This window comes from Macaca mulatta, chromosome 15, assembly GCF_049350105.2.
Source record: "Macaca mulatta isolate MMU2019108-1 chromosome 15, T2T-MMU8v2.0, whole genome shotgun sequence".
In the NCBI taxonomy this organism is placed as follows: Eukaryota; Metazoa; Chordata; class Mammalia; order Primates; family Cercopithecidae; genus Macaca; species Macaca mulatta.
The window spans coordinates 56,943,041-56,969,130 of NC_133420.1; the positions used below are offsets into that span (position 1 = coordinate 56,943,041).

The following is a 26,090-nucleotide window of genomic DNA, read 5'->3' on the forward strand; positions in this document are numbered from 1 at the left end:
TTTTAGCCAGCTTTCCAGGAAAATGTAGTTCTGGATTTGGTCAGGCTGGCATTCTTCATTCCTAAAGGGTGCTGAACTGGGATGCAGGAAATCCAAATAGCTGGGGAAAAAGAGGCAGGATGTTAGAACTACCCATTTCTTCCGTGCATGCCAGCATTGTGAAGGTTTCTAAGAGTCAAGAAATAATCCATACAAACAGCACTTCTCAACAGAAAACATTTCTTCTTATTATTTATTTATTTATTTATTTATTTATTTATTTATTTTATTATTATTATTTTTTAGACACAGTCTCGTTCTGTCACCCAAGCTGGAGTGCAGTGGCCTATCTCCACTCACTGCAACTTCTGCCTCCTGGGTTCAAGCGATTCTCCTGCCTCAGCCTTCCGAGAAGCTGGAGCTACAGGCGTGCACTACCACACCCAGCTAATTTTTGCATTTTTAGTAGAGATGGGGTTTCACTATATTGGCTAGGCTGATCCACTCGCCTTGGCCTCCCAGAGTGCTAGGATTACAGGAGTGAGCCACAGCACCCCGCCTGAAAACATTTTATCTTCTAATCTAAGTTTATTATATTACTGTTTAAAATTATTTTCTTTTTTCTAGGGTAACCACATGTCTCAAAAACACGCAATTTGGGCAGCAAAGACTATAGAATATCATAGGTAGAAAAGACCCCCATTTTGCTGTATAGATAAGAGTTCAAAGCCCTGGGTAGCTTAAGAGTCATAGATCTGTGTTTCAGTCCCTACTCTGTTGCTTACTAATGGTGGGACCTTGGGGAAGTTACCAGATCATCTCCCTCCTTTCCAAAACAATGCCTACCCTGCTGGGGTAGTGAAGATTAAATGACACATTCTCCAGCCCAGAAAAGTCTCCCTAACAGTATGTGCTCAATAGTATGTGCTCCAGTGGGCAATGTCATCAAGGCAAAGCTAGGGCTAAAACCTTGTTTTCTGATTCTCAAACTTGTGTATGCATGCATATGTGCGTGTGTGCCAGCATGCGTATGTGCACACACAGGCATCAACTGTGTAATGCTCGCTTTATAATGTTTTACACTTATGTAGGTCTTCATACTTTTCAGAGCACTCATTTAGACGATATCATTTGACCATCACAGCAACACAGTAAAATTAGGCAGTAGTGGTATTATCAGGCCACTTTACACATTAGAGAAGGGAGACTGGGAGAAGCTGACCTTATTCAGCCCCATGGCCAGTCAACAGCAGAACTGGACACAGCACCCAGACACCTCATGCCTCCTTATCTAGAGGTTTTTCCTCCCTAGCACAAGGCCATCTCACCTTAATGCCAAAAAGCTTTATGAAAATTTTATGAAAAAGTTTATGAAAAGTTGTTATAAGGAAGAGTGAAATAAATACTGTGTTGGGGGTCATAAATGACCTAGGTAATTGAAAACCTGATTAGATAGGGAAAAACTGAACTTTGAGATGATTGAGCAAAAGGCAAAGAGAAAACACTGACAAGGCAGTTAACAACCCAATTCAAAGACATATGGGGAAATGGGGGGTTGGTGGACACTTCAGACCACTGTGTAACTCTTTCCTGTCAGCTAAATCCTCGTCACTGAGTGTGAAATTATTTCCTGTTCATTCTGCCTCTGCAACATCCAAACTGCATATCCAAATTTCCTCAGACAAGGAAATACTCCAGTTCTTCAACATACTTCAAGCATTAGCTTTACTTTTTATTCTCAAAGGGGTATTTTTAAGCCCCAGAATTTGGATACTCTTGAATTTACTTACCCTGGATACTTGAATATACAAGGCACTCTAGTGTTCCTAGAATACACAGAGTTCAAATTTCTTAGTGATGAAAAGCATCTAAAAAAATTACCACAAGGAAATGAAATGGGACCCATGACTCTTTTATTCTCAAATCTGCTGCAGTTGCTCCTGGACAACTGTTGCCTGTTGCTCCTGGACTTCATGCTGGTGCTTTAAAACTATTTGTACCATCAGATTTGGAGCATCTTGAAAAACCTACCACACCTCTCACAAACTGACATCTAATACTCTGATTCTATGAATAGACTAAAAAATTATTGGATTGTACATTTTAAATGGGTGAATTGTATACTATGTGAATTCTACCTCAATAAAACCATGAAATAATTGAAAGCAGAGTCTAAATAAAGATATTTATATACCCATGTTCATAGCAGCATTATTCACAACAGCTAAATGGTAGAAGCAACCCATGTGCCCGTCAACAGATGAATGGATAAACAAAATACTGTATACAAGGGAATATTATTCAGCTTTAAAAATGAAGGAAATTCGAACACACACTACAACATGGATGAACCTTGAGGACATCGTACCAAGTGAAATAAGCCAGACACAAAAAGACAACTACATGATTTCATTTACATGAGGTACATAGTCAAATTGTTAGAGATAGAAAGCAGAATGGTGGTTGCTATGGGATGGTGGGGAGGATGAATGGAGAGCTGTTGTTTAATAGTATAGAGTTTTAATTTTGCAGGATGAAAAGAGTTCTGAAGATTGGTTGCCCCACAATGTGAATACACTTAATGCTACTAATCTGAACACTTAAAAATGGCTAAGATGGTAAATTTTGTGTTGTGTATGTTGTACCAGAATTTGCTGAAAGTAGGGAGGCTGTGTTTCTTGTGTACCATTGCAAGGCACTACAGCCTGGATGCCTGTGAAATTCCAAATGAACAATGATAGAAGAGCTTTCAGAACCTAGTATAGTTTTAGAAGAAAGAAGTGTTCATACTCTACTTATTATTTATTTCAAAGTTCTCTGGGATGAGAATTATAAGCCAGTTACTCTAGACTTTTCTGAGATTGATACGAATATACACCCATATTGATACTCATATATTGACTGATTCATTTATTCCACAAAAGTTGATTGGATGTCTAATGTATTCTAGGCATGGGGCTGGATAATGAGGAAACATTGGTAAGACATTACTACCCCAGACCCCCGTAGGTCTTACAGTCTGACGGATTGAATCAATTGACTTGGCCTTGTAAAAACTCTCAAATATTTGGGTTTTTCGCAGGACTTTTCTTTCATGTTACTTCACACAGTCATCCATGAATGCTGCAATAACAACAGCAACAACAATAACAACAATCTCTGGGTGTTTTTATATACATTTTTGTATTTGGTTTGATTTGATTTGGTTTGATTCTCAACTTCAATCTTCTCTTCCTTTAAGAATGCAAATTTCTTGAGAATAGGCCAGTATTACTCACCTCATATCCTCTAAAAAGTCTCCATAGCTAACAAAATGCCTTATACATATAACAGCAAAACACTTTTAAGAACCATGCTGAGAAAACATAGCTCTATTTCTAGAACAAAGTAATAACTACTGATTTTGGGGCCCTGAAACTATTCCAACCACCAAAGCAGATTGCAATATGATAAGGAAATATCTGTACCACAGTTTGGAAAATACGTTTTAAAATGCCAATCGCGATTCTTCCAGTTGCATTGTGTAATGTGGTCTCTTTTTATGAAAGTTATTTCTCTATAATATTGCTAATTCTGCAGTAAGTGTAACTCTATAATATGTGAGATTTATTTGTATGTACAAGTTTGCTTATGACTCAGACCTCATGCTGTGCATGAATAACACATTTATCACATGGTCTGTGGATTGGCTTTTATATATATCACACTCAAACCAGAAGAAATATCTAGAGTTGGGAAGGGAGTAGAGAATAAGCAACGCCATTGTTAGAAGTATTGACTGTAACGATCATGAATAGTATTGTTGTCATATTGCCTATTAAAAGATCTTACAATCAAAGGCCTCTAAACCAGAGTTATGCGTTCAGATCTAGCTATTTAATGAAAACCTATTCTGAACAAAACGCCCCTCATATATTATTTCATTCATGCTTCATAATACATTTCTGATGGAGGGATTCCTAGTTCATTTTACAAATGGGGAAACTGTGGACCAAGGTTGAAGAATTTCCCAGTGTTTCACAGCCTCCAAGTCCAATGCTGTTTCCACATATAATACTCAATTTAGAACATTTTATTGTGTTAGGAGACTTAAAAAAAAAAAAAGTAAAAATAAAAACAAAAGCCCTGCAAGCAGTGTGTGTTGGTCAAGAGTTGCTGTTTCTCTAAGGTCCAGTAAACGCTTAGCTTTGTTTTCCTGAACTTTGACTTTCGGTTGCACATCAAGCCCCAGAGGTGGGCAAACGCTGATGCTACAGAAACAGCAGCAAGTGGCAGCACTCGGGGCAGGAGGACTCATGCTGTTCTGACATTCCTAGCCAGGCTGTTGTTCACGTGGAGCCATGCCCAGCTCACCAAGGACACCTACGTCTGCCGACGCAAGTCATTCCTCCCTGATTAATTAAGGTTTAATGTCCAAGGTTATAAACTGCTGAGAAGGCAATAGGGAAAGAGCTAATTTATGAGTCTGTAGTTACCAAAATGTAAGCAGCTCTGCTTTAGATCACTGTCTTGGAATGAGACAGACTCTCCATCTACCTGTACTGTGACTCTGGACAAGTTACTTGCCCTCTCTGAACGAGAGTTTCGTTATGCATAAAATGGGGGTAATAAGCCTTTCTTCAGAGAGGCACTGATATTGGAGATAATTTATGAAAACAACCAGGTACATCATAGACTCTCAAAAAAAGGATAGCTATTATTGTTGTATAACAAGAGTAATTAGTACTAGTAGCATCTCTCAGCAGGTAGAATGTTTTAGCTATGGTACTGATCACCCCCGCCCTGACTCCCAAGAACTTTCATTACACCTACTCTCTATTCTTTCATCACCATCCACCTCTTGTTCCTCCATCCTCCTTTACCAAAAATCATAGAGGATGAAACCTCACATAGCCCCAAAGCTGGTCACATGGGTCTGATGAATCAGGTACCAGGAGCTTGAATGAGCCCAGTTGAAGTTGGGGAAACCAGGAAACATACCATCAGATAGTAAGTGGAGTCAAGGGAGCTGATAGGACCTTTCCCTGGTCTGTCCTTCTACTATCCTCAGGAGAGGCCTTGGTCAAAACTTCCCTAGCCAAATGAGCCTCAATATTGTGTTTCAAATACTTCAGTTTCCTTCAATATTCACATTCAATGATGAATACTTACCACTCTCAGAAGCTGACTAAATCTAAACTTTTTTTAGATCACCTAGTTCTGTTTATTTTTTCCTTCATTTTGTTGACATTTCACCTTTTCATCCAAAAATTCTAGTGTTACACTCTGCAACATCAAGCATCTTGGTTTTGTTTTCCATTCTATGAATTATTCCAAAAGAACATGTTCATGAGAATTTATCCTTTTCTGTACTTATGGTCATTCCATCACTTTTAGATTTCCCTCATTTACTTGCCTCATTCTTCATTTGCCTCTGGAAGCATATAATATTTTTACTCTTCTCTGGAATTAAATTTGGATTTCATACTTAGGAAAAAACCCTCCAGAATCAACCCATATCCAGACAGTACCATATTTAGGGGTGCTGATGGCTTAGTTCAATCTCTTTGAGTTTAATTCTAGTTTTTACCAAATTTGAAGATAAAAGTACAAAGATTGCAAGAGAATGGGAATAAAAGACAATGATTTCTGGCATCAAATACATCAGAGAGCCCATCTAGGTTTTGGAGGACTGGAGAAGATGGGAGAGACAATGATTTTTAAAAACAGAATATTTTATTTCCCATCTGGACAAAATTAACACATGGGAAATTCAAGGATTCAGAATCCATTTCTTTTATTGAAAGATTATTTAAATTTAACTATAAATTATATAATAAATTGTTGAAATTGGCTACTAATGATATATTGAAGATAAATAATAAAAATATAGCATTGATTGTCTGGGCACAGTGGCTCATGCCTGTAATCCCAGCACTTTGGGACGCTGAGGCAGGTGGATCAAGAGGTCAGGAGATCGAGACCATCCTGGCTAACATAGTAAAACCCAGTCTCTACTAAAAATACAAAAAATTAGCTGGGCGGGGTGGCAGCCGCCTGTAGTCCCAGCTACTCAGGAGGCTGAGGCAGGAGAATGGCGTGAACCCGGGAGGCGGAGCTTGCAATGAGCTAAGATCCTGTCACTGCACTCCAGCCTGGGCAACAGAGCAAGATTCCATCTCAAAAACAAACAAACAAACAAATACATATACACACACACACACACACACACACACACACACATATATAGCATTGATTGCCTAATTTGAAAATAATGATTCTTGAATGCCTACTGCACACAGACACTATACAAACTTACTTAATGGTACTATGAAATCGAGATCCCACTTTACAGAAAAGAAAATAAAGGCTCAGACAAGTAAAAAACAAAACCAAAAACTTTCACCAAGTTCATGTGTTCTGTAAGTGTTACAGCTACACTAACAGCCTTCCTACTATCATTTAATGGCCCCTAGAGCTCCGTCATTGACTAGCTGCATGACTTAGGGGAATCTCCTAATCTTCCTTGCCTCAGTTTCCTCATCTGTGAAATGGAGAGTCTATATTAGGAACTCCATGGTCTAAAGACATTCCTTGCAGCTTTAACATTCTGTGAGTATAAGGAGTGTATGGGCATGATTTCAAGGATTGGTTGTTTATGAGCCAATCGGAGGTGTTGAATAAACACCTCCCTACTAGGTCAAGGTAGAAAGGGGAGGGTAAACGTTGGGGAAAAAAAAAAAACAACTTTAATGAGAAGTCTATAAAAATTGTGTGTTACCAAAGATCTGTCTTATTTGGCAGTTGCTGCCTCACTCACAGCTTTTGATACCTAGGAGGACTCTTCTCTCCCAAACTGTAAGTAAAAAAGCTTCCATTGTATACTTGGACTGCACCAGTGAATAAGGGGTTAATAATAGCACTAAGCTTATAGAAGGGAAGATTGGTTTGCCTTTGTTTTCGGGAAAAACTTGACGGTGGCTGAAAACGTAATGGCTCTGCTTGGAGGGAAATGCTTGTTTTCCTCTCTCTAAGCATAAATGCTCATTCACACCTTTCCTGGCTTTTTGAGAGGTGGCAAAATGCCCAAGATTGATTGCCAGTTACGTATGTTACCTGAATAAGGCCCTTGTGAGTCTCTGATCTAGGAAAAACAACTTGAACACTTCTATCGTTAGGTTCTAATCAGTTTTTGAGATTCCTGTTCATTTCAACTCTCAACTCTCTTTTCATAACAACTACTTATTTTAGTGATTTATTTACATCTCAACTGCCTTATGTCATTTTCTACATTCTCTTCCCCCACCTACTGGTACTGACACTGAAGTTTCTTTGTCACAGAAACAAACTCTTGGAGTGTTTTACCCTTTGCCTTCACCCACTGCTCAAATGAGGAAATGCAACAGGGTTGGAAACTTCACAGAGCATAGTCGTCATTTGATTATGAATTTCCAAACCCTTCATGTTTGAAACTTTCCAGAACATTTTGCGCTGGCCCCAGAGATTGTGAAGACCCTACAGCTTAAGATAGTAGGAATCAAAAAGTTGTGTTTTTTGATACATCTGCTCTACTCTCTGAAAAATAGGCATTTGTGAGAATACGTTGCCTTTTTAAAAAATAAGTTCTCTTTCAACAGTTACCTAGGGCTCATTTTGGATGCACCAGAGCTTGAACTCTGCTGTCCTGCTATTCATCACTTTAGCTAAGGCACATCTGGGTAGCACCCAGGCCCATGTTAGAGCCAAAGATACTGGGGCAGGGAATGGGAAAAGGTTAATATCTAAGAAGTCCTTTGTCTTCAGTCCAAGTTTAGAGGAAAGAGCACCATTCAGGACTTGTTCTGGGCTGCTCCACATGTGTTGAAGGGCACTGGAAATCAGGCTGTCCTAGGGCTGCCCTAGATCATCCGACTGTCCTTGTCACTGGGACATTGGACTGGATAATGAAGCTATGGGCATCTTTATGCATCATGTACAAAAGTGCTGCATGCAATGCCTAGAAATCACAGGCTTTCAATAAATAAGCCTCCTCACATTTGCCTTAAAAATCCATTTGTCTTGTACACAGAGAAGCAAATGAACTTTCTGCTGCCTTCTATTTCTCCAGGAATTAAATATCCATGTTACGAATAATTATGTTTTCACAGAACGTCTTCAAGGAAGGTAGAAGGAACCATACTATAGGATTCTATCTGCTATTTTGCTGAAGGATTAGAAATAGAATTCCAAGTCATAAGCCAGTAGGATGTAACTTGCAATCCTAGAACATCACAACTTAGAAGGCACATCAGACAGTCTCTCTGGCTTCAGTTTCCTCATCTCTAAAGTGATAGGGTTTACACAAATATCTCTGAGGTCATTTGTAGCTCTGTTTTTCTGTGGTTTCCTTCTGTTGTTAGTACAACTTTCCTCCAGATTTATATACATTTTACCTGTTACACATATGTAATAAAGTGTGTGATAAAAAAATGTATAAAATGAAATGTGGCTGGGTGCAGTGGCTCACGCCTGTAATCCCAGCACTTTGGGAGGCCAAGGTGGGAGGATCACATGAACTCAGGAGTTCAAGAAAACCCTGGGAAACATAGCAAGACTTTGTTTATACCAAAAATAAAAAATGAAAAAAATAGCTGGGCATGGTGGCAGGTGCCTGTAGTTTTCAGCTGCTTGGTGTCTGAGGTGGGAAGATCTCTTGAGCCCAGGAGGATGAGGCTTCAGTGAGTCACGATCGTGCCAATGCACTCCAGGCTAGGCAACAGAGCAAGATCCTGTCTCAGAAAACAAAAAAGAAAGAAAGAAAAAGAAAAGAAATGTGAGAATCTCTCCACCCAACCGCATTCTTCAGAGGTAACTCCAGAGTTGTCACTCTTTCTTTCCATACACATACACACAGTATGGGTATATATCATTTTTTAATTACAAAATAGGAGGATAGTATATATTGCATGCTTCTCTGAAACTTGTTTTTCGTTTAATAATATAATGTGAACAACTTTCCATCACACTGAAAAACGTTGGCTTGAGACCTCAGAGAGCAGAGGCTTAGGAATACTGAAATTGTTCCGTGTCATTGCCCATCCCAGGCTGGCCTCCTGTCTCCCTGTGGTGAACATTGGCCTGTGACCCTGTTTTATGATTAACAGAGAGGCGACATTTGTGCTAACGTGGTACAGACCTTTAATCCCGCTGTGGAAGTTTAACTCCCTGTAAACAGTATTAGTTTGAATTGACCTTTTCACTGTTATTCTGGTTGAGTCAGCACATCCAGATTGAAGAAAATAGTTTGGAAATAGGTAGTAAATAGAAACATAGAGGCCCCTTAGGTGATTTTTTTTTTTATTACAAAAAGAGAATTAGTAATACATTGCATTTTATAGTGCTTTGTAAAGCTTTGTCATGTGTATCATGCAATTTAACAAACATATTTTGAGCAACTACAGTGAGCAAGGTGTTCACAGCTTGTATTTTCATTACCTGGCAAAGAGACAACCAGAACAGTGATTATCACCATTTAATCCATAGTGAACTGAGACTCAGGAAGCTGCCTGACTTGCCCGAGGTTCCAGTTAGATTAGGCAGAGATGGTTCTTAAACCTAGGTCTGTCTGATCTACTAGCAGCAAGCCTCTACATGAATGTGTCAGATGTTTATGAATAAGTAATGTCCACGGTGTAATCACCCACAGCCTAAGGTACTCTGGGGCGTCATCAAGGATGTTAGGAATCATCCAAAGGCCATTTTTTTTCCATCAAACTCACTCTTTCCCTTGAATGGAAAGGAGTGCCGCCACTTATCTCAACTTGATGCCTTATTAGCTATTTGTCCTTGGACAAGTAATTTACACTCTCGTATATTCTTTCCTAATCTATTAAATGGGAGGGAAAAAGAGCCCAACCACCTTCTGGGATTATTTTGAAGAAAAATTATATAGTGCATGTAAAGACATTAGCAGAGTGCTTGACAATACATGATCACTTGTTATTATTATTATTGGGCTGATTTTTCCTTTTGTTTCATTAAGAAAACATCTTTCCTTTTTGGTAATTGTCAACTCCTTTGTGCAAATGCCTAAACTGAGAGTGAAAGTTTGCACCTTGCTCTGAAGATCACCCCCAAGTTGGCTTTTTTCAGCATGATGATCTGGAGGCCAGGTCCAAAGCTAAAAATCTTTTACTCCAATATTAGAGACTAATATATAAACAGGGCAAAGATGCTCTGCTGGCGGCTGGAACGTAATGGGCCTTGGAAGGTCACCTTCTCTAGAAATTCTTGCCCACTAGCTTGTCCTATTACCCCAGTAACAGCACTGCAGTTTCATTCTTTTGGGTTAAGAAAAGAACCTCTGTTGAGGCCGGGCGCGGTGGCTCAAGCCTGTAATCCCAGCACTTTGGGAGGCCGAGATGGGTGGATCACGAGGTCAGGAGATCGAGACCATCCTGGCTAACTCGGTGAAACCCCATATCTACTAAAAAATACAAAAAACTAGCTGGACGAGGTGGCAGGCACCTGTAGTCCCAGCTACTCGGGAGGCTGAGGCAGGAGAATGGCATAAACCTGCGAGGCAGAGCTTGCAGTGAGCTGAGATCCAGCCACTGCACTCCAGCCTGGGTGACAGAGCAAGACTCCGTCTCAAAAAAAAAAAAAAAAAGAACCTCTGTTGAAATGGAGAGGCAACAACGAGGTCATCAGTTATACCTTCTCATGAATTAGCTCAATGGCCACTGACTCTTTATATCAAGGGACAGAGTACTGACAGCCTACCCCAAAGGGATGTAGAAAGTGTAGAGAAGTATATTTGTCATGAGGATAGGACTGGATAGGGACTCTGCTTCATCCTAGCTGGGACCTTGAACAAGTCAGTTAGCTTCTCTAAGTCTTAGTTTGCTCATTAATTAATGAAGATAATACCTGCTATAATTACCTCATTGCCAGTGGATCAAATGAGACCTGAGGTGTCCCTGGGCTTCCAGGAAGTAATATGTAGACATGGAGCATCCACCCCGTGCTGAGTGTATTGGAGGGAGAGAAGATGAGAGAAAGGAGGAGACCCGGGGATTGGATAGGAAGGTACCCAAGATAATCTTCACTACCACTTTTCCTTTGGTAGCCCAACCTATGCAAAAAGCACTCTTTGTAACACCCAAAGTGAGGGCTCTTTGAGTTTGCATTTTCAAGATTAACCCAAAGTGGCAGCCAAACAGGGGCAACAATCCCCTTCAGAGCACCACCAGTATGGAGGCTGCTTGGTTAGGGGGTCTTCAAGCCAGAGTCTCCCCTTGCTAAAGCAGTGAAGCCGGAGCAGGGACTGCCATACAACTTTAGCATCCCCATAGGCAGTGAGAAACCTGAGCCCAGAGGCACTTAGGAAACATCCTCTCTGGTCTGCCCCAAGGGGTTTCATAGATGGTTGAATATAAGGAAAAAGAAACTTGCACCCAACTCTCTGTAGTCCGAGGCCAAAGGGAACTTAGCTTCAAGACTATGTATAGATTTATCCTTTCAAGCTTGTTGCCTGGAGAATAATCTGTTGGAACTACAGACTAACAGAGCAAAGTGGAGGATAACTGCAGAGGCCAAGAGTGTCATTGTCCTAGCCTCAAGCCATTATGGAAATACAGTGGCACCAGGAGTCCACAGAACAGAGAGACAGTCCATTACTGCAGTTCCCTCTATTAGTCGTATTTTAGTGGGTCACTAATTAGTTCGTTCAGTGTTTGAATTAGTGATTCCAAAGGTCTCCTGGAAAGCATTCTGTCTAGGATCACCATGAACATTCAGCATCCCACCTTCATTCATTGTGGCTAATTGCAACTAATAAGTGACGGGGGAAAAACACACCTCATTTGTTTATCCAGCTGTGGAAATGGGCCAGAGGTGTCACAGCAGTCTGCATAGCATGTCTGCACCCCCAACTGTCTTGATCATGCATCCATCCGAGCCACCCATGGTTCTGTGCACAACTCTCCTACACTCTTTTCCAGACCTGTCGCGATGGCCCACCGATTTCCAGCCCTCACCCAGGAGCAGAAGAAGGAGCTCTCAGAAATTGCCCATAGCATTGTTGCCAATGGAAAGGGGATCCTGGCTGCAGATGAATCTGTAGGTGAGTGTAAAAAGGAGTCCCATCATATAACAACATATTATTTTTTCTACACTTAGCAAAAACAGCTTGATAATCATATTCTTTATGGAAGTAAAGGTTTATGTACACAGGAGTGGGAGCAGAAGACTCAGAAAGCATAGAACTTTTGCGTCCTGTAAGTAGTAGGCACATTCCTGAAAGCCAAGGAAAGAGGCTGAAGCCCTTCATTTTAAGGACCTTTGCCAGGGGTCATTTGAATCCAGCCTTGTAGTAAGGCCAGAAACCTAGTAACTAGTGCAAAGTCAGATACACAGGCATCTGCTGCTAGTGAGAAGTCAGTTTAAAGTCAGTCCAGTCAGGAAGGGCAGGAAAGTATCTGCATCTGGAATAGGACAGGGCTTATGGATGGGAGAAACTCAGGATGACACAAGGGAAAGCTGTGGCAGAGTGGCACAATCTGCCATAAAACGACAGAACCCTGAGAATCAAGAGCGTGCCCCATCCCTCCTTCTGTATGTACATCCAGAGAGACTGAGGACTGGAACAGGGAGGCTAAAGAGGCCTGAGGGCCTTACATATCCACCTGGACCTGATGGTGGCTTCCACCCTGACCTCTATACGCCCAGCCCACACACTCCCTAACCAGCAACCTGATAGCAACCAGGGTCTTCTCCCTGGAACACAAAAAATTGAGGCAAGAACTTTGACTATCTGAAAAAAGAAAGGGAGTCTTGCTTTCCACCGTGGTGAGGGTCTCTGAGATGATGTGGAGAAGGCTGACAGGAAAGCCCTGGCTTGCTCCTTATGCTGCCCTCGGCCCTCCCACCATAGGTACCATGGGGAACCGCCTGCAGAGGATCAAGGTGGAAAACACCGAAGAGAACCGCCGGCAGTTCCGAGAAATCCTCTTCTCTGTGGACAGTTCCATCAACCAGAGCATCGGGGGTGTGATCCTTTTCCATGAGACCCTCTACCAGAAGGACAGCCAGGGAAAGCTGTTCAGAAACATCCTCAAGGAAAAGGGGATCGTGGTGGGAATCAAGGTGAACACCTCCATTCACACCTCACGTCTGCTTTGTCCTAGGCAAACTCCCAGTACACTGGCAAGAGTGGGGCCAACACTCTGAACATTCTCCTCATCTAATTTCTCTTCTCACCTTTTTCCATCATCATCTTCCCACAGAGAACCAGATCTTCTTCTAGATTTTTCCTCCAGTGCCCTCTTCTTTCACTCAAGTTTTCTACACATTCTTAATCTCTTTGCATCTCAATCTCATTTCTTAAAATGGGAAGCTACCTCATGATGTTCTTACAGGGATGAAATGACTAAAAGTTTCTAGGCTGGACATGGTTGCTTACGGCTGTAATCCCAGTACTTTGGAAGCCAAAGGCAAGAGGGTCGCTTGAGCTCATGAGTTTGAGACCAGACTGAGCAACACAGCGAGACCTTGTCTCTACTAAAAATAAAAAATAGTAGCCAGGTGTATTGGTGCATGCCTGTAGTCCCAGCTACTCAGGAGGCTGAGGTGGAAACATTGATCACCTGAGCGCTGGAGGTTGAGGTTGGAGTGAGCTGTGGTCATACCACTGCAATCCAGTCTGGATGGCAGAGTGAGACCCTGTCTCAAAAAAAAAAAAAAAAAAGAAAAAGAAAAGAAAAAAAAGAAAAAGTTTATATTGCATAATTATTCACTTAATGGTAACTGTTATAATTATTAAAGCATTTACTATTCTATCTTACAACTAGGTTTTCCAATAGTGCATAAACTTCTCAAAAGTGAAAACTAATATCCATTGAATAAGAGTGTTTACCATTCCAAGAACTCATTTAATTCTCATAACTTCTGGTAGTAGACTCAATTATCACCCTTATTTAGAGATGAAGTGAGAAAACTGAAATACGAAGAGTAACATAACTTGCCCACACAGCAAGGCAAGGTCAGAGCCAGTTTAGGCTAATTCTCGAGCTCATGACTTTGACTTTTGCTATGCAGAGAGTAGAGGTTGTATCCTTAATTCTCTTTACCTCCTGTACTAACACAATACCTGGTGTACACAGGTGCTCAATAAATGTTAGGGTAGACACTCTCACATTGTACCTTCCAGGTAACTTCCCTTCTGCTATGGACTGAACTGGGTCCCCCACAATGACTAATACACTTTCCTAATTCAACTCCTTGGTCTGTAAAAGATGCAAACTATTAGTTAGTTCCAAGAGTTCTGCTTGTGTTTTCCTGACATCTGACACCTGTTAATTATTTGTTAATTATTTGTATCCACAGTTAGACCAAGGAGGTGCTCCCCTTGCAGGAACAAACAAAGAAACCACCATTCAAGGTAAGGATATTGCCCACTGAGATGAATCATGCCAGTGTAAGCTAGAAATGAAGGCAAGTAAAGAAGGAAGCAAGGGAAAACAAAACACAACTATTACACTGGTCTTCGAGCCACACATACCTGATTTTCAATACCAGCTCCTCCATTTAACAACTGTGACCTTGGGCCAGTCACTGAAATATTCTGACCCTCAGTTCTCCTATCTCGAAATGGAGTAACTGTTGTGGGGATTAATTTACACAATGTATATAAGGTGTTTACCACAGTCCCTTGGACAAAGAAGATTAAACTCTGCACCTGGAAGTATTACTTTTATAAAAATATTTAGCAGCAGTAGAGTGGAAAGGCCCCACACTTTGAGGTCAGACACACCTGGGTTTGAATCCTGGTTCTATCACATGCTACCTAGATAATTTTGCAAGGTACTTCTGCCCATGTAGACAAGCATTAACTCACAACATTGTGTTATCTAAGCAGAATTTGAATCCCAGCTCTGTCACTCTTCAACAGTTCAAACTCAAACTTGGTAAAGTCGCTTAACCATTAGGAGCCTCAGTTTCCACATTTGTAAAATGAGTATCATATTAACTATTGGTTTCTTCTATCTAGATATGGAGTAGATAGTATGTATATCAAAACACTATTTATTAAATCTAGGTCTCGTGGTTCAGTGTTGTGATTAATGCTGATATGCTTGGCTGTTTTCAGTCCTCAAGCTCAGTGGAGTGAAAGCTTAGCCAAGGGAGAACTCCTTCACTTTATGAGAGACCCCATGGATCTGGTATAAAGGTGTGAAGAAGCCTTTCTCTCTTTTGTGACTTGCAGGGCTTGATGGCCTCTCAGAGCGCTGTGCTCAGTACAAGAAAGATGGCGTTGACTTTGGGAAATGGCGTGCTGTGCTGAGGATTGCCGACCAGTGTCCATCCAGCCTCGCTATCCAGGAAAACGCCAACGCCCTGGCTCGCTACGCCAGCATCTGTCAGCAGGTGCTCTGCCTTCCCCTTGGGCTGAAAAACAGTAGGCTAGAGTTTTCTTCAGAGCTTTTCTTTTCTATTATACTGTAACTACACATGGACCTCCTTTTCCGTCACCAGTATATCCTAGTGGCATTTTTCACAACGGTTGCTATAGCCAACTGTGGTAGGGAGAGATTTGGTTCCAGAAGCCAGTAGGAGTCCAACTAAGCTGAGTTCAAAGGATAATGTCATCAACTGCTGCCCTCTGTCAAAGTTCCAAAAGCTGTCTTATAAGTGATCGGGCTTTTGAGGCCAGGGAACTTGGTTGTCTATTCTCCGTAACATCCAAGACATGATCCTCTTAGATTCCTAGCTGAAGAGTGACAGCTCTGACCGAGTTCCAATCCAAATAATTCCATGGAGGATGGTGACCAGATGCTAAAGTTTTCAACACATACTAAAATGTCTCTGGGTCCAAGTTAAGTTTGATTTTCTTCTGTGAGTACTATGTTGGGGTTACTAGAGTTGTAGACAGCTGGGATTCCCAATTAGAACTATAAACACTGCTTGAATTTCCTCACTAACCCACCTTAGAGACATCTTTCTTAATGATTTATGCTTAGATGCCCTAAAAAGGCAGTAGCTAGGTTCTGAGGCACCTAGAATAGTCTCTAGAAAGAGATACAGAAATTATGGTTTTGTATTTAGTTTTTACCCCATTCTGAAAAATTCTACTGCCCTTAAGTCACCTATATAGTATTTCTCCATAATGGCTTCAATTTATACCAATTGCAACTGTTGAATCTCCTCCTAAGGAAAGGATAACAGTGAGCACAGCTTCACTTTTGCTTCCCTGATTTTCCTTTTTAGAATGGACTGGTACCTATTGTTGAACCAGAGGTAATTCCTGATGGAGACCATGACCTGGAACACTGCCAGTATGTTACTGAGAAGGTAAGTTTTAAATAAGAAGTTCCCAATTCTAGCTGAAAAATCTTAGTTTTAGGTAACAGCTGTTACTTAACATATAACAGCTGTTATATTTGAAGTAGTCTTTAGGATGGATAGCATTGAGAAGGTAGGGAGGTGCTCGTCAGCCCTTCACTTTTTTGGTACATGGTATGCTCCATATAGAAAAAGCACAGGAGTTGCAGTACCAAAACTTGCGTGGGAGGATCCGCGTTTCCACTTGTGGGATCTTGGGCAAGTCATATTATCTCTTTTGACTTCAATTCAATTACATGTACACAAAGAAATTTTAAAATAAGACACATGGCTCAAATGAGAAGATGTAATTAGAGAGTACTTTATTCCATCCGAATTTCTAAATTAGCCACAGTATATCTGAAAGAGGGTGGTTCTATTCACACACTGTGAGAAAGTAGGAGAGTCATAATGTCATCTGACCTTAGTTTCCCTACTTGGAAAATTATGTGCACTGAAATGCAATCTAAAAGCACTTGCGCCTCTAAAATGTATGCTTATATGACTACTCAGCTTCTGTAAACATGGACAGTGGAGGCCTGTTTAGATGACCCCAAATAACTGAAGCAATGCAGTCTCAATAAGGAATGACATTGACCATGGGAGTAATAGAAAGAAAGGAATGAAGGGCTTCTAGGAAGCAGAGCCATGCCCGTCATTCATGCAGTGAATGAGAAGCTAGATTAGGGGTGATGAAGACAGGCCAGTTTGGTTGTGCTCAGTGGCTATGGATTGCAACACATTGGTCTGATGAGGCCTGGAGGCTGGCTCAGAAGCTTTTACCAAGCAGCAAATGAGAATTCCTTCATCCTGCCTCTAGCTTTGAGTTTCACCTGGTGGGACCTCTTGTCTTTCAGGTCCTGGCTGCTGTCTACAAGGCCCTGAATGACCATCATGTTTACCTGGAGGGCACCCTGCTAAAGCCCAACATGGTGACTGCTGGACACGCCTGCACCAAGAAGTATACTCCAGAGCAAGTGGCTATGGCCACCGTAACAGCTCTCCACCGCACCGTTCCTGCAGCTGTTCCTGGTAAGGCCTTCTTTCTTCTCTAACTCAAGGTCTTAGCTCTCATTCTTTGGAGAGCTACAAGCTTCATGTTTGTCCAGAAATCTGCTTCTATTCATGAAACAAACCTCTGTTATCTCACAGGCAGCCAGCACTTCTCCTCACACTTCAGAATACCAAGCATCCCAAGTCTGCCTAGATGCCCACAATCCATGTATTTCTTCAACATTTCCCTGCCTTCCTTATGTATTTCAAACTCTTCTCTCTAGCCCAACTAGCTTCAGCAGAAGCAAACTGATTTCTCTGACCCGGTTCAGGCAAATTAAGCAGAGAAAAGACTGAGACATTGCTTTTCTGGTAGGTTCATTGCTTGCTTTCTCAAGCAGGGTACATAAGGTGGGACTAATAGAGTGAAATGGCTTCTCTCCTACCAGGCATCTGCTTTTTGTCTGGTGGCATGAGTGAAGAGGATGCTACTCTCAACCTCAATGCTATCAACCTTTGCCCTCTACCAAAGCCCTGGAAACTAAGTTTCTCTTATGGACGGGCCCTGCAGGCCAGTGCACTGGCTGCCTGGGGTGGCAAAGCTGCAAACAAGGAGGCAACCCAGGAGGCTTTTATGAAGCGGGCTGTGGTAAGATGCTGCTACCTCTTATCTACTTGATGGTGTTCACATTTGGGGCTTGACTTTCTGACATGGAGAAGCATTGTTTTCTTCAGGCCAAGAAGGTATCTACTTCTATTAGTGTCTATTAGGCATTTGAAAATGTGGCAGTAGAGGTCAGTATGAGGATTGAGGCTAGAGAGAGTTTTGAATTATCCACACTGGTAGTATAGTTGATGAGAGGAGACTGAAGGACAATTTCAACAGAAACACTTCAGAGAGAAGGAGATAAGAGGATCAAGAACTGAATCTAGGATACTTTTTACTTTGGGAAGATGAAGAAGAGAAGCAACCAAGAAAAGCAGCAATTATATCGTAGGGTGAACCAAGCATTCTGGGAACAAAAAGTGAAGAATTTATTTTTCTTTCTTTCGTGTTTGTTTGTTTGTTTTGAGATGGAGTGTTACTCTGTCACCCAGGCTGGAGTACAGTGGCACAATCTCAGCTCGCTGCAACCTCCACCTCGTAGATTCAAGCCATTCTTCTGCCTCAGCCTCCTGAGCAGCTGGGACTACAGGCAGGCACCACCATATCTGGCTAATTTCTGTATTTTTTAGTAGAGACGGGGTTTCACCATGTCGGCCATGCTGGTCTCAAACTCCTGACCTCAGGTGATCTGCCCGCCTCAACCTCCCAAAGTGCTGAGATTACAGACGTGAGCCACCGCACCCAGCCAAGTAAAGAATTTCAAAGGGCTAATAATAACATGCTATAGAGAGATTCAAAACAAAGGTCAAGAAAAGACACTGAGATAGGCATTTAGGAGCATATCAGTGACCCTCACTGAAACAGCTTCAATAAAGAGGAAAGGGAAGGTGCCCATTCAAGAAGCTTTTCAGAAAAAGACCCAGAAAGGTTGCCAGGAGAAATGGGGACCAACGAAGTTTTTATTCAAATAATAACCAAAATTTAAAAAATACCCTTTATGAGCCGAGAACTGGGGGGAACAAATCAGACATAGCCATGTCCTCCAGGAAGCTTGGAGTTTAGCCAAATAGGAGAGAGCTTTGCATGCTTAAATGTAAAGAAAGAGGAGCCAGAGGAGACAGTAAAGATGAGGAGAGTGGGGATAATTGAGTGGAGACGAACTCAGAGGAGCAGGACTGCATGAGACTCAATATTAAGCATAGGTGGCACAGCTGGTGTAAGACAAAAAGGAGGGAAGAGGCAGAAAAGAGAATATGGTTGGAATCAGCTCTATATAAGTCAAGAGATGTAGCAGTTGATGACTGATTACAGTTGAGGGTATCTGCTGAGAATGATGAAGAAATGGAAATTTCAATACTGACAGTCGGAAAGGGTAGAAAAGCAGTTAAAGGAACTTGTTAGGAAATTGATCACACATTATGGCCAGACATGGTCAAGCATCAGGTAAGGTGCAGCTGAAATAAGAGTGAATGTGTGGTAGCTTCATTCCGGAATTTTCCTAACAGCTGTCTAAAGCATGCAGGAAGATTCAGATAAACCTGAATGCAAAATAGCAGGGTAGAAGAGTGAAAGTTTAATAGGAAGATAGAATAGTGACAAACTTTACCAATAGCCTCTGTTAGCTTGCTGACCATAGAGGAAGCCAGGCAAGGAACCAAGAGTAGTCAGAAGTGTGGTGATGAGGCCCTAAAGGGAAGGAAGGCCCCAGGGAAGCTCAATAATCATCTCACAGGCATAAGAGAGGTATGAGATTTTCAAAGTAGTGTTTTACCTTGACTGTGGAAAGCAGAGTGCAGCGGTGCTGCTGCATGGCTGATGGATTGAGGAGACCTAGCTCACATGATGGAGGGATTGTGAAAGCGCAGGTCATAAGGACATCCACACAGAAGAAGGGAAGCTGAGTTTATCATCAAGGATGGTGCTTCCCAAGCTCCAGTGTGGATCTGAATCACTTGAAGGACTTGGTTTTGTTGTAATCTTTTATATTTACACATAATAATTGTATACATTTATGGGGCATCTGTGATTTTTTATATATGCATAAAATGTTTAATGATCAAATCAGGATAATTAGGGTATTCACTCCAAATATTTATTATTTATTTGAGTTGGGAACATTCCAAATCTTCTCTTCTAGCTATTTTAAAATATGTAATAAATCATCGTTTACTATAATCACCTTACTGTTCTATCGAACACTAGAACTTATTCCTTCTCTCTAACTGTATTTTTGTACCCATTAGCAACCTCTTTTCATTTCCCCGACCCTCACTTGAAGCGCTTGTTAAAAATGCAGGTTATGGGTCTCACCCACTGAGTTTCTAATTCAGTAGGTCTGGGGTAAGGCCAGGGAATTTCTATTTCTAACATGTTCCTAAGGGATGCTGGTAGACCATGAAACACACTTGGAGAACCATTGATGTAAAATGTAGAAATAAGTCCTGGAGACAACAGACAATAGCAACACTGACTGGAAGAAGTGGTACCACTGAGTGACATTCAAATATTATCATAAGTTTCATAATTCTGAATTTATCTTTAACTGGAGTGTATACAGGAAAGCAAATGATACTATGATAACAACTAAATAAAAATTACATATTCTTCTAGACCAATATAGGTCAAAAATGGAAATATTTTAAAAATAAACATGTTTTTCTTTTGGTATAGTGTACTATACTAGTGAGAAATTTCTCAACTTCAGTTTCCAGTACTGTTGCTGCAATATTGTTGGTACTGAACAGAGATTTCCCCAGTAACTGACACAAACCTCAACCTTACCAAAGAAATGCTCAGAAAACTGGGATAAAAAGGGGAGACACTTGATAGAAGGGGATGGTGTCAGCAGCAATATTCAGCAACATCGCTGTTAAAAAGAAGAAAATCTGAGTGAAGGTTTGGCTGGTTTCCCATGAGAAGTAGACAGGGTCAAGGTGGGGTCACATTTACTCTAACTCGTCTCCTTTCTCATATTTGTCTTCTAGGCTAACTGCCAGGCGGCCAAAGGACAGTACATTCACACAGGCTCTTCCGGGGCTGCTTCCACCCAGTCGCTCTTCACAGCCTGCTACACCTACTAGGGTCCAATGCTCGCCAGCCTAGCTCCAGCACTTCTAGTAGGAGGGTTGAATGGGAGCAACTTTTCCTCCAATCCTGGAAATTCGACACAATTAGATTTGAACTGCTGGAAATACAACAGATATTAAATCTTAAGTACAATGGGGAGAAAAAACAAATCAGTTATTGAAACATAAAAATGAATACCAAGGATCTAATCAAATTTCACACAGCAGTTTCCTTGCAACACTTTCAGCTCCCCATGCTCCAGAATACCCACCCAAGAAAATAATAGGCTTTAAAACAGTATCGGCTTCTCATCCAAAGAACAACTGCTGATTGAAACACCTCATTAGCTGAGTGTAGAGAAGTTCATCTTATGAAACAGTCTTAGCAGTGGTAGGTTGGGAAGCAGATAGCTGCAACCAAAAAAGAAATAAATATTCTATAAACCTTCAGCTGCTATCGGGTTTCACTTTTCTGCTCTTGTTGTCCAAAGACTCAGTGTATTTCATTACTTTTGACTCTTCTAGACATGACTGGGTTTCAACAGTAAAGGTCTTCAACTCTGGCTATTCATTGGAATCAAGTCGCAAAATTTTAAAAACTCAGATGCTCAGGCCACACCCCAGCTCAATTAAATCGGAAACTCTAGACCTAGGATCCTCTATTAGATTTCTTAAAGTTCCCTCTGATTCCAATGTACAGTCAAGTTTGAGAACTACCAATCTAAATTTCAAGTTTGAGGGTATTTGAAAATTTAAAGCCATTCACAATACAAAGACAGCTAAAAATGTAGAATGATTTTGAGCAACTTGTGGAGTGTAATAAGATAATTCATGTGACTTCAATGCTTGGAGCATTCCTCTTCAAGTGGCCCAGATTTGGTGAAACAGGACTACCTTGTCATCTGCATGTCCAGGTACATTTTGTAGTTTTGCAGTAAATAATATTCACATAATGATACTGTATTGACTTTCAATTTTCAGAATTAACCTACAGTTAAAGCACTTAAGACAATCAGAGTTATAAAAGAGAATTTAAATATTATGCCTTTGGACAGTGTAAAAGTAATGATTTAACTGACAGAAGCTGGGAAATACAAGGGGGAGAAGAAGTGGAGGAAAGCAAAGAGAGTCAGGAATACTACTTAAAACTGATGGGTTAAGAAATAGTGCTTTAATTCTATTTAAGTAATAAAGGAAAAGGATATAAATCATTAAAATGTATATCTAAAATTAAAATATGATAGTATGCTAAATTTCTTACCTTGAATAATACAAAGACAAATGGTATTGTATAGATTAACAAATGAAGTAACAGAGGCTTAACATATTATTTAGAGGAATAAGACAGAATTAGCCAAAGGGGCTTACTCTTAAGGAGAGAGACCTGGGAGTGGGGGCACAGGAGAGATGACTTTTCCTTATTACCTTCCCTCTACAGTATTTGAATTTTATTTCCATGTACTTGTCATTACTTTTCTAAAAACAACTATATTCATACAAGCAACTCAAGCCTATATTAGAGATCTATTAAGCCCACGGTTTTCATTTTACAGATGATAAAACAAAGCCCAGAGAAGTAAAATTACTTACTGAGGGTCAAACATTTATGGTAGAGCAGAGAGATTAAAATTCAGGTCTTCTAAATTCAGGTCTCTTGCTCATAAAATGGACACACAGCCAGAGATCTTACAGGGCAAGGCGACAGGCTGTGTTCAATATCTCTGCCACCCGTGGCGTAGGTCTTGTACGTTTCTCCTTGTACATTTCAGTCAATCATCAAGCATTTCATGTCCTACTATGTGCCAAGCTGTCCTAAAAGCTGGTAGGTAATACCTTGTGAGACAAAGCTTTTCTTCCAGATAATTTTTATCTAGATCTTACTCAGCATTCCTAAATTCTTTAGATATTTTAAGAGGTATCTAAAGAAACCTCTTAGATTCTTATCAGTTAAGCATGAATTGATAATCAAGGATGAGTTACTTGTATATTTTGGTCAAGGCTGAATTACATTTTACTGGGAATGAGGATTTATATAATGCATTTTCCTGGCTATCATCTGATATATTTTCCCTACTAAAGGACTACAGTTGTCTTTGAAATCTCAATCCCAGTAATTTCCTCCTTTCAGGGTAATATGCAGACAAGTGTTTTACAAGGCTACAGACTTCAATTTCGCTGTGATTTCTGAGTGAGTATTTAGTGGCTTTCCAGCTTTGGTTACTTTGTCAGATTTATTTTAGTAGTTATTAAACACCTACTAAAACTAAAACCTGGTACTAGACACGAAAAATAGAGAAATTTCAGCTTTAGGGCACACCAGACAATTAAGCTTAAATAGCTAAGCAAGAAACACACAAACCATTGACTGGGGGTTGGTAAGTGGGAAGGAGAGTCAGGGTGTAGAATCAGATGTCTGGGTGTAGGAAAGGGAGATGACATTCAGGTTGGACATCACAGGAAAGCAAAAGAAGGGAACTCACACACAGGATACTGCCTGTATGTAAGAAAATACATTCATAAGTCACTGGGAGAAGATGACATTTTGAAGCTATCAAGAGCTAAGGCCACACAAACACACAAATGACTAAGTTCTGGAAAAAATAAAAAGAGGAATTTGTTTTTGCTCTGAAGAGGGAAGAGAGAAAGAAGGAAAGGAATGAGCAAGAAAATGAGGGAAGAAGGCCGGGCGCGGTGGCTCAAGCCTGTAATCCCAGCACTTTGGGAGGCCGAGACGGGCGGATCACGAGGTCAGGAGATCGAGACCATCCTGGCTAACACGGTGAAACCCTGTCTCTACTAAAAAATACAAAAAACTAGCCGGGCGCGGTGGCGGGCGCCTGTAGTCCCAGCTACTCGGGAGGCTGAGGCAGGAGAATGGTGTGAACCCGGGAGGCGGAGCTTGCAGTGAGCTGAGATCTGGCCACTGCACTCCAGCCTGGGCGGCAGAGCGAGACTCTGTCTCAAAAAAAAAAAAAAAAAAAAAAAAAAAAAAGAAAATGAGGGAAGAGAGGAAGAAATGAGAAAGGAAGGAAAAGGAGGAGGCAGGAAAGAAGCTAGGGCAATATGTAATTGTGAGGAGGTGACGAGCTTTTGAGAAGGAGGATAACTATTATTAAGCAATCTAAAGATACTGTCTTCTTGTGAGGAAAAACTGAGTTTCTCATTTGAGTCTACATACATCATGCTTTATAAAAACAAGATACTGAGATGATTCGTAATGATTCATAATGTGAATTAATTTAGGAGAAACAAAAAACAATCGTGACAGTGAGAAGATAAGCTTCTAGAAACTTGCAGAAATCTTGGAGTGAGCTTTAGGCAAAGCAGAAATGGGAGTTCCAGATCATCTGATTTAGCCCTCCTGGAATGAAATACTCCAGCTGCCGTCTAGATGTCGCTCACAGCGACAGAGGAGAAAACTGGGGTCCAGCATGCTAAAGAAGTTTTCCAAGGTCACATAACCAGTTGGTGGTGAGATTTAGGCTAGTGTGATTTGCAAAGTCCTCTTGGGTGGGAGTACTCAGGGTTCTTCAAAGCACAGGTTCTGGAGTCAGACAGCATAGATTCAAATGCCAGCCCTGTCACTTACTACCCATGTGACCTTGGACACATTATACCTTTCTGTCATTCAGTTTCGTCATCACCAAAATAAGAAAAAGTACATGATCACATATTGTTGAAAGAATAAATAAGTTAATTCATCTCAATAACAAGTTCACAATCTCTTATTCACAATTCTGAAATCTAAAAACTCTGAAGACCAAAAGTTTTCTCGTAAGTTTTAGTAAATTATTTGGTGGCAAAACCTGACCTGAACCTGTTATCTTTACTCCATTTGAGATGCAGCAATATTAACATGCTTGATTGCAGGTGCTTCCTCAGACCCTGAAGAGGGAGTTATACGATATATAGCACAAGCAATATATTTACTCTCTAAAATCTGACAAAATTCTGATTTCCAAAGCACATATGGCCTCAAGGCTTTCAGATAAAGAACTGTAAACCTGCCCTTGGAGCAATATCTGCCACATTTCTAGAGTAAAAGATAAATTGCCCATGCTCAATGTAGCCTGGTGGGCTCACGCAATGCTACCAATCCCAAAGCCCATTTTGTAGAGAGGATGAATTAAGAGAGAGAAGTGATGCAAAGCTCAACACAGCCAGTCACAACTCTTTTTCTGCTGCTCATATAAACATGGTATTCTCGCTGGAAAGCAGTCTAAGCCTCTTGAAATAATCTAAAGCACTCAGTACTGGGCATCAATACGTATAACATACATAAAAATCAGCCAACAATACTCTTGCAGCACCTACTGTATGCTCAGCACTGTAAAGATACTACATGGTCCTCTATGCTTACCACGGAAATGAGGAAGACAAGCATGCAGTCAGAAAACAAAGAAAATTGTACACAATAATGTGCTAAATTGCAGTGGCATAGCTAGATGCTGAGATCAAAAAGGAAGGAATACTTTATGGAAGAGGGAGGATTAGCTGAAGGCAGTTTATTATTAGTTACATGAGCTTGGGAAACAGTCTCTGTGAGCCTCAGTCTCCACATCTGTAAAAGAGGCTTGTTGTGCGGGCAATATTTTATGTACAGTGCCAGATACATAAGTAGTGAATAAATATTAGTTTTCCCTGTCAACTGGCTCTTGAAGAAAGGTAAAGGCTCATGAGTGAGAATGACCATGAATTACGTGTCCTTACTACAGTACAAACTATGTGTTGAGAGAATTATGGGAAATCAACCTGGAATGGTAAGGCTGATTTCCCATAATGGAGTGGCACATGGATGGGCAGAGGTATTTTAGAATGTCTTGCCTTGAAGTGATGAGAAATAGGGAACTGTGGAAGACATTTAAGGAAAGAATAACATAAGAGCAGCACTGAAAATTACTTTCTAGAATGTAGAGGATCAGGAGAGAACCAGGAGCCAGCTAAGTGTCTATAATAGCAATCCAATGTAGCACCTGGCCTTTTGTTGGTGGAGTAGGTGAGTAGACATGATATCTTTAGACTAGAGAAAACAACAAACAACTCCTTGTATGTAGCATAGCCATTTACCATCTTAATAAAGTCTGTTTCATTGCAACCTGATAGGCAAG

General features: G+C 40.8%; 1 protein-coding gene across 1 annotated transcript; it reads left to right on the plus strand.

The window, feature by feature from the left end:
* Positions 1 to 6,602: 6,602 nt before the first annotated feature.
* Positions 6,603 to 21,432, plus strand: ALDOB (aldolase, fructose-bisphosphate B). The gene is made up of 9 exons (XM_015117192.3): positions 6,603 to 6,816; positions 11,940 to 12,061; positions 12,872 to 13,083; positions 14,323 to 14,377; positions 15,203 to 15,363; positions 16,204 to 16,287; positions 17,175 to 17,349; positions 17,760 to 17,959; positions 20,902 to 21,432. The coding sequence occupies exons 2-9, from the start codon at positions 11,950 to 11,952 to the stop codon at positions 20,995 to 20,997; spliced, it is 1,095 nt and encodes a 364-aa protein (XP_014972678.1). The 5' UTR covers positions 6,603 to 6,816; positions 11,940 to 11,949; the 3' UTR covers positions 20,998 to 21,432.
* Positions 21,433 to 26,090: the final 4,658 nt, after the last annotated feature.

Excerpts from the sequence above, each read along its gene's own strand:
- ALDOB (XM_015117192.3), top strand. The coding sequence starts at position 11,950 with ATGGCCCACCGATTTCCAGCCCTCACCCAGGAGCAGAAGAAGGAGCTC. Across the intron at positions 15,364-16,203 it reads ACGCCAGCATCTGTCAGCAG|AATGGACTGGTACCTATTGT; the intron begins GTGCTCTGCCTT and ends TTTCCTTTTTAG. Across the intron at positions 17,350-17,759 it reads CGTTCCTGCAGCTGTTCCTG|GCATCTGCTTTTTGTCTGGT; the intron begins GTAAGGCCTTCT and ends CTCTCCTACCAG.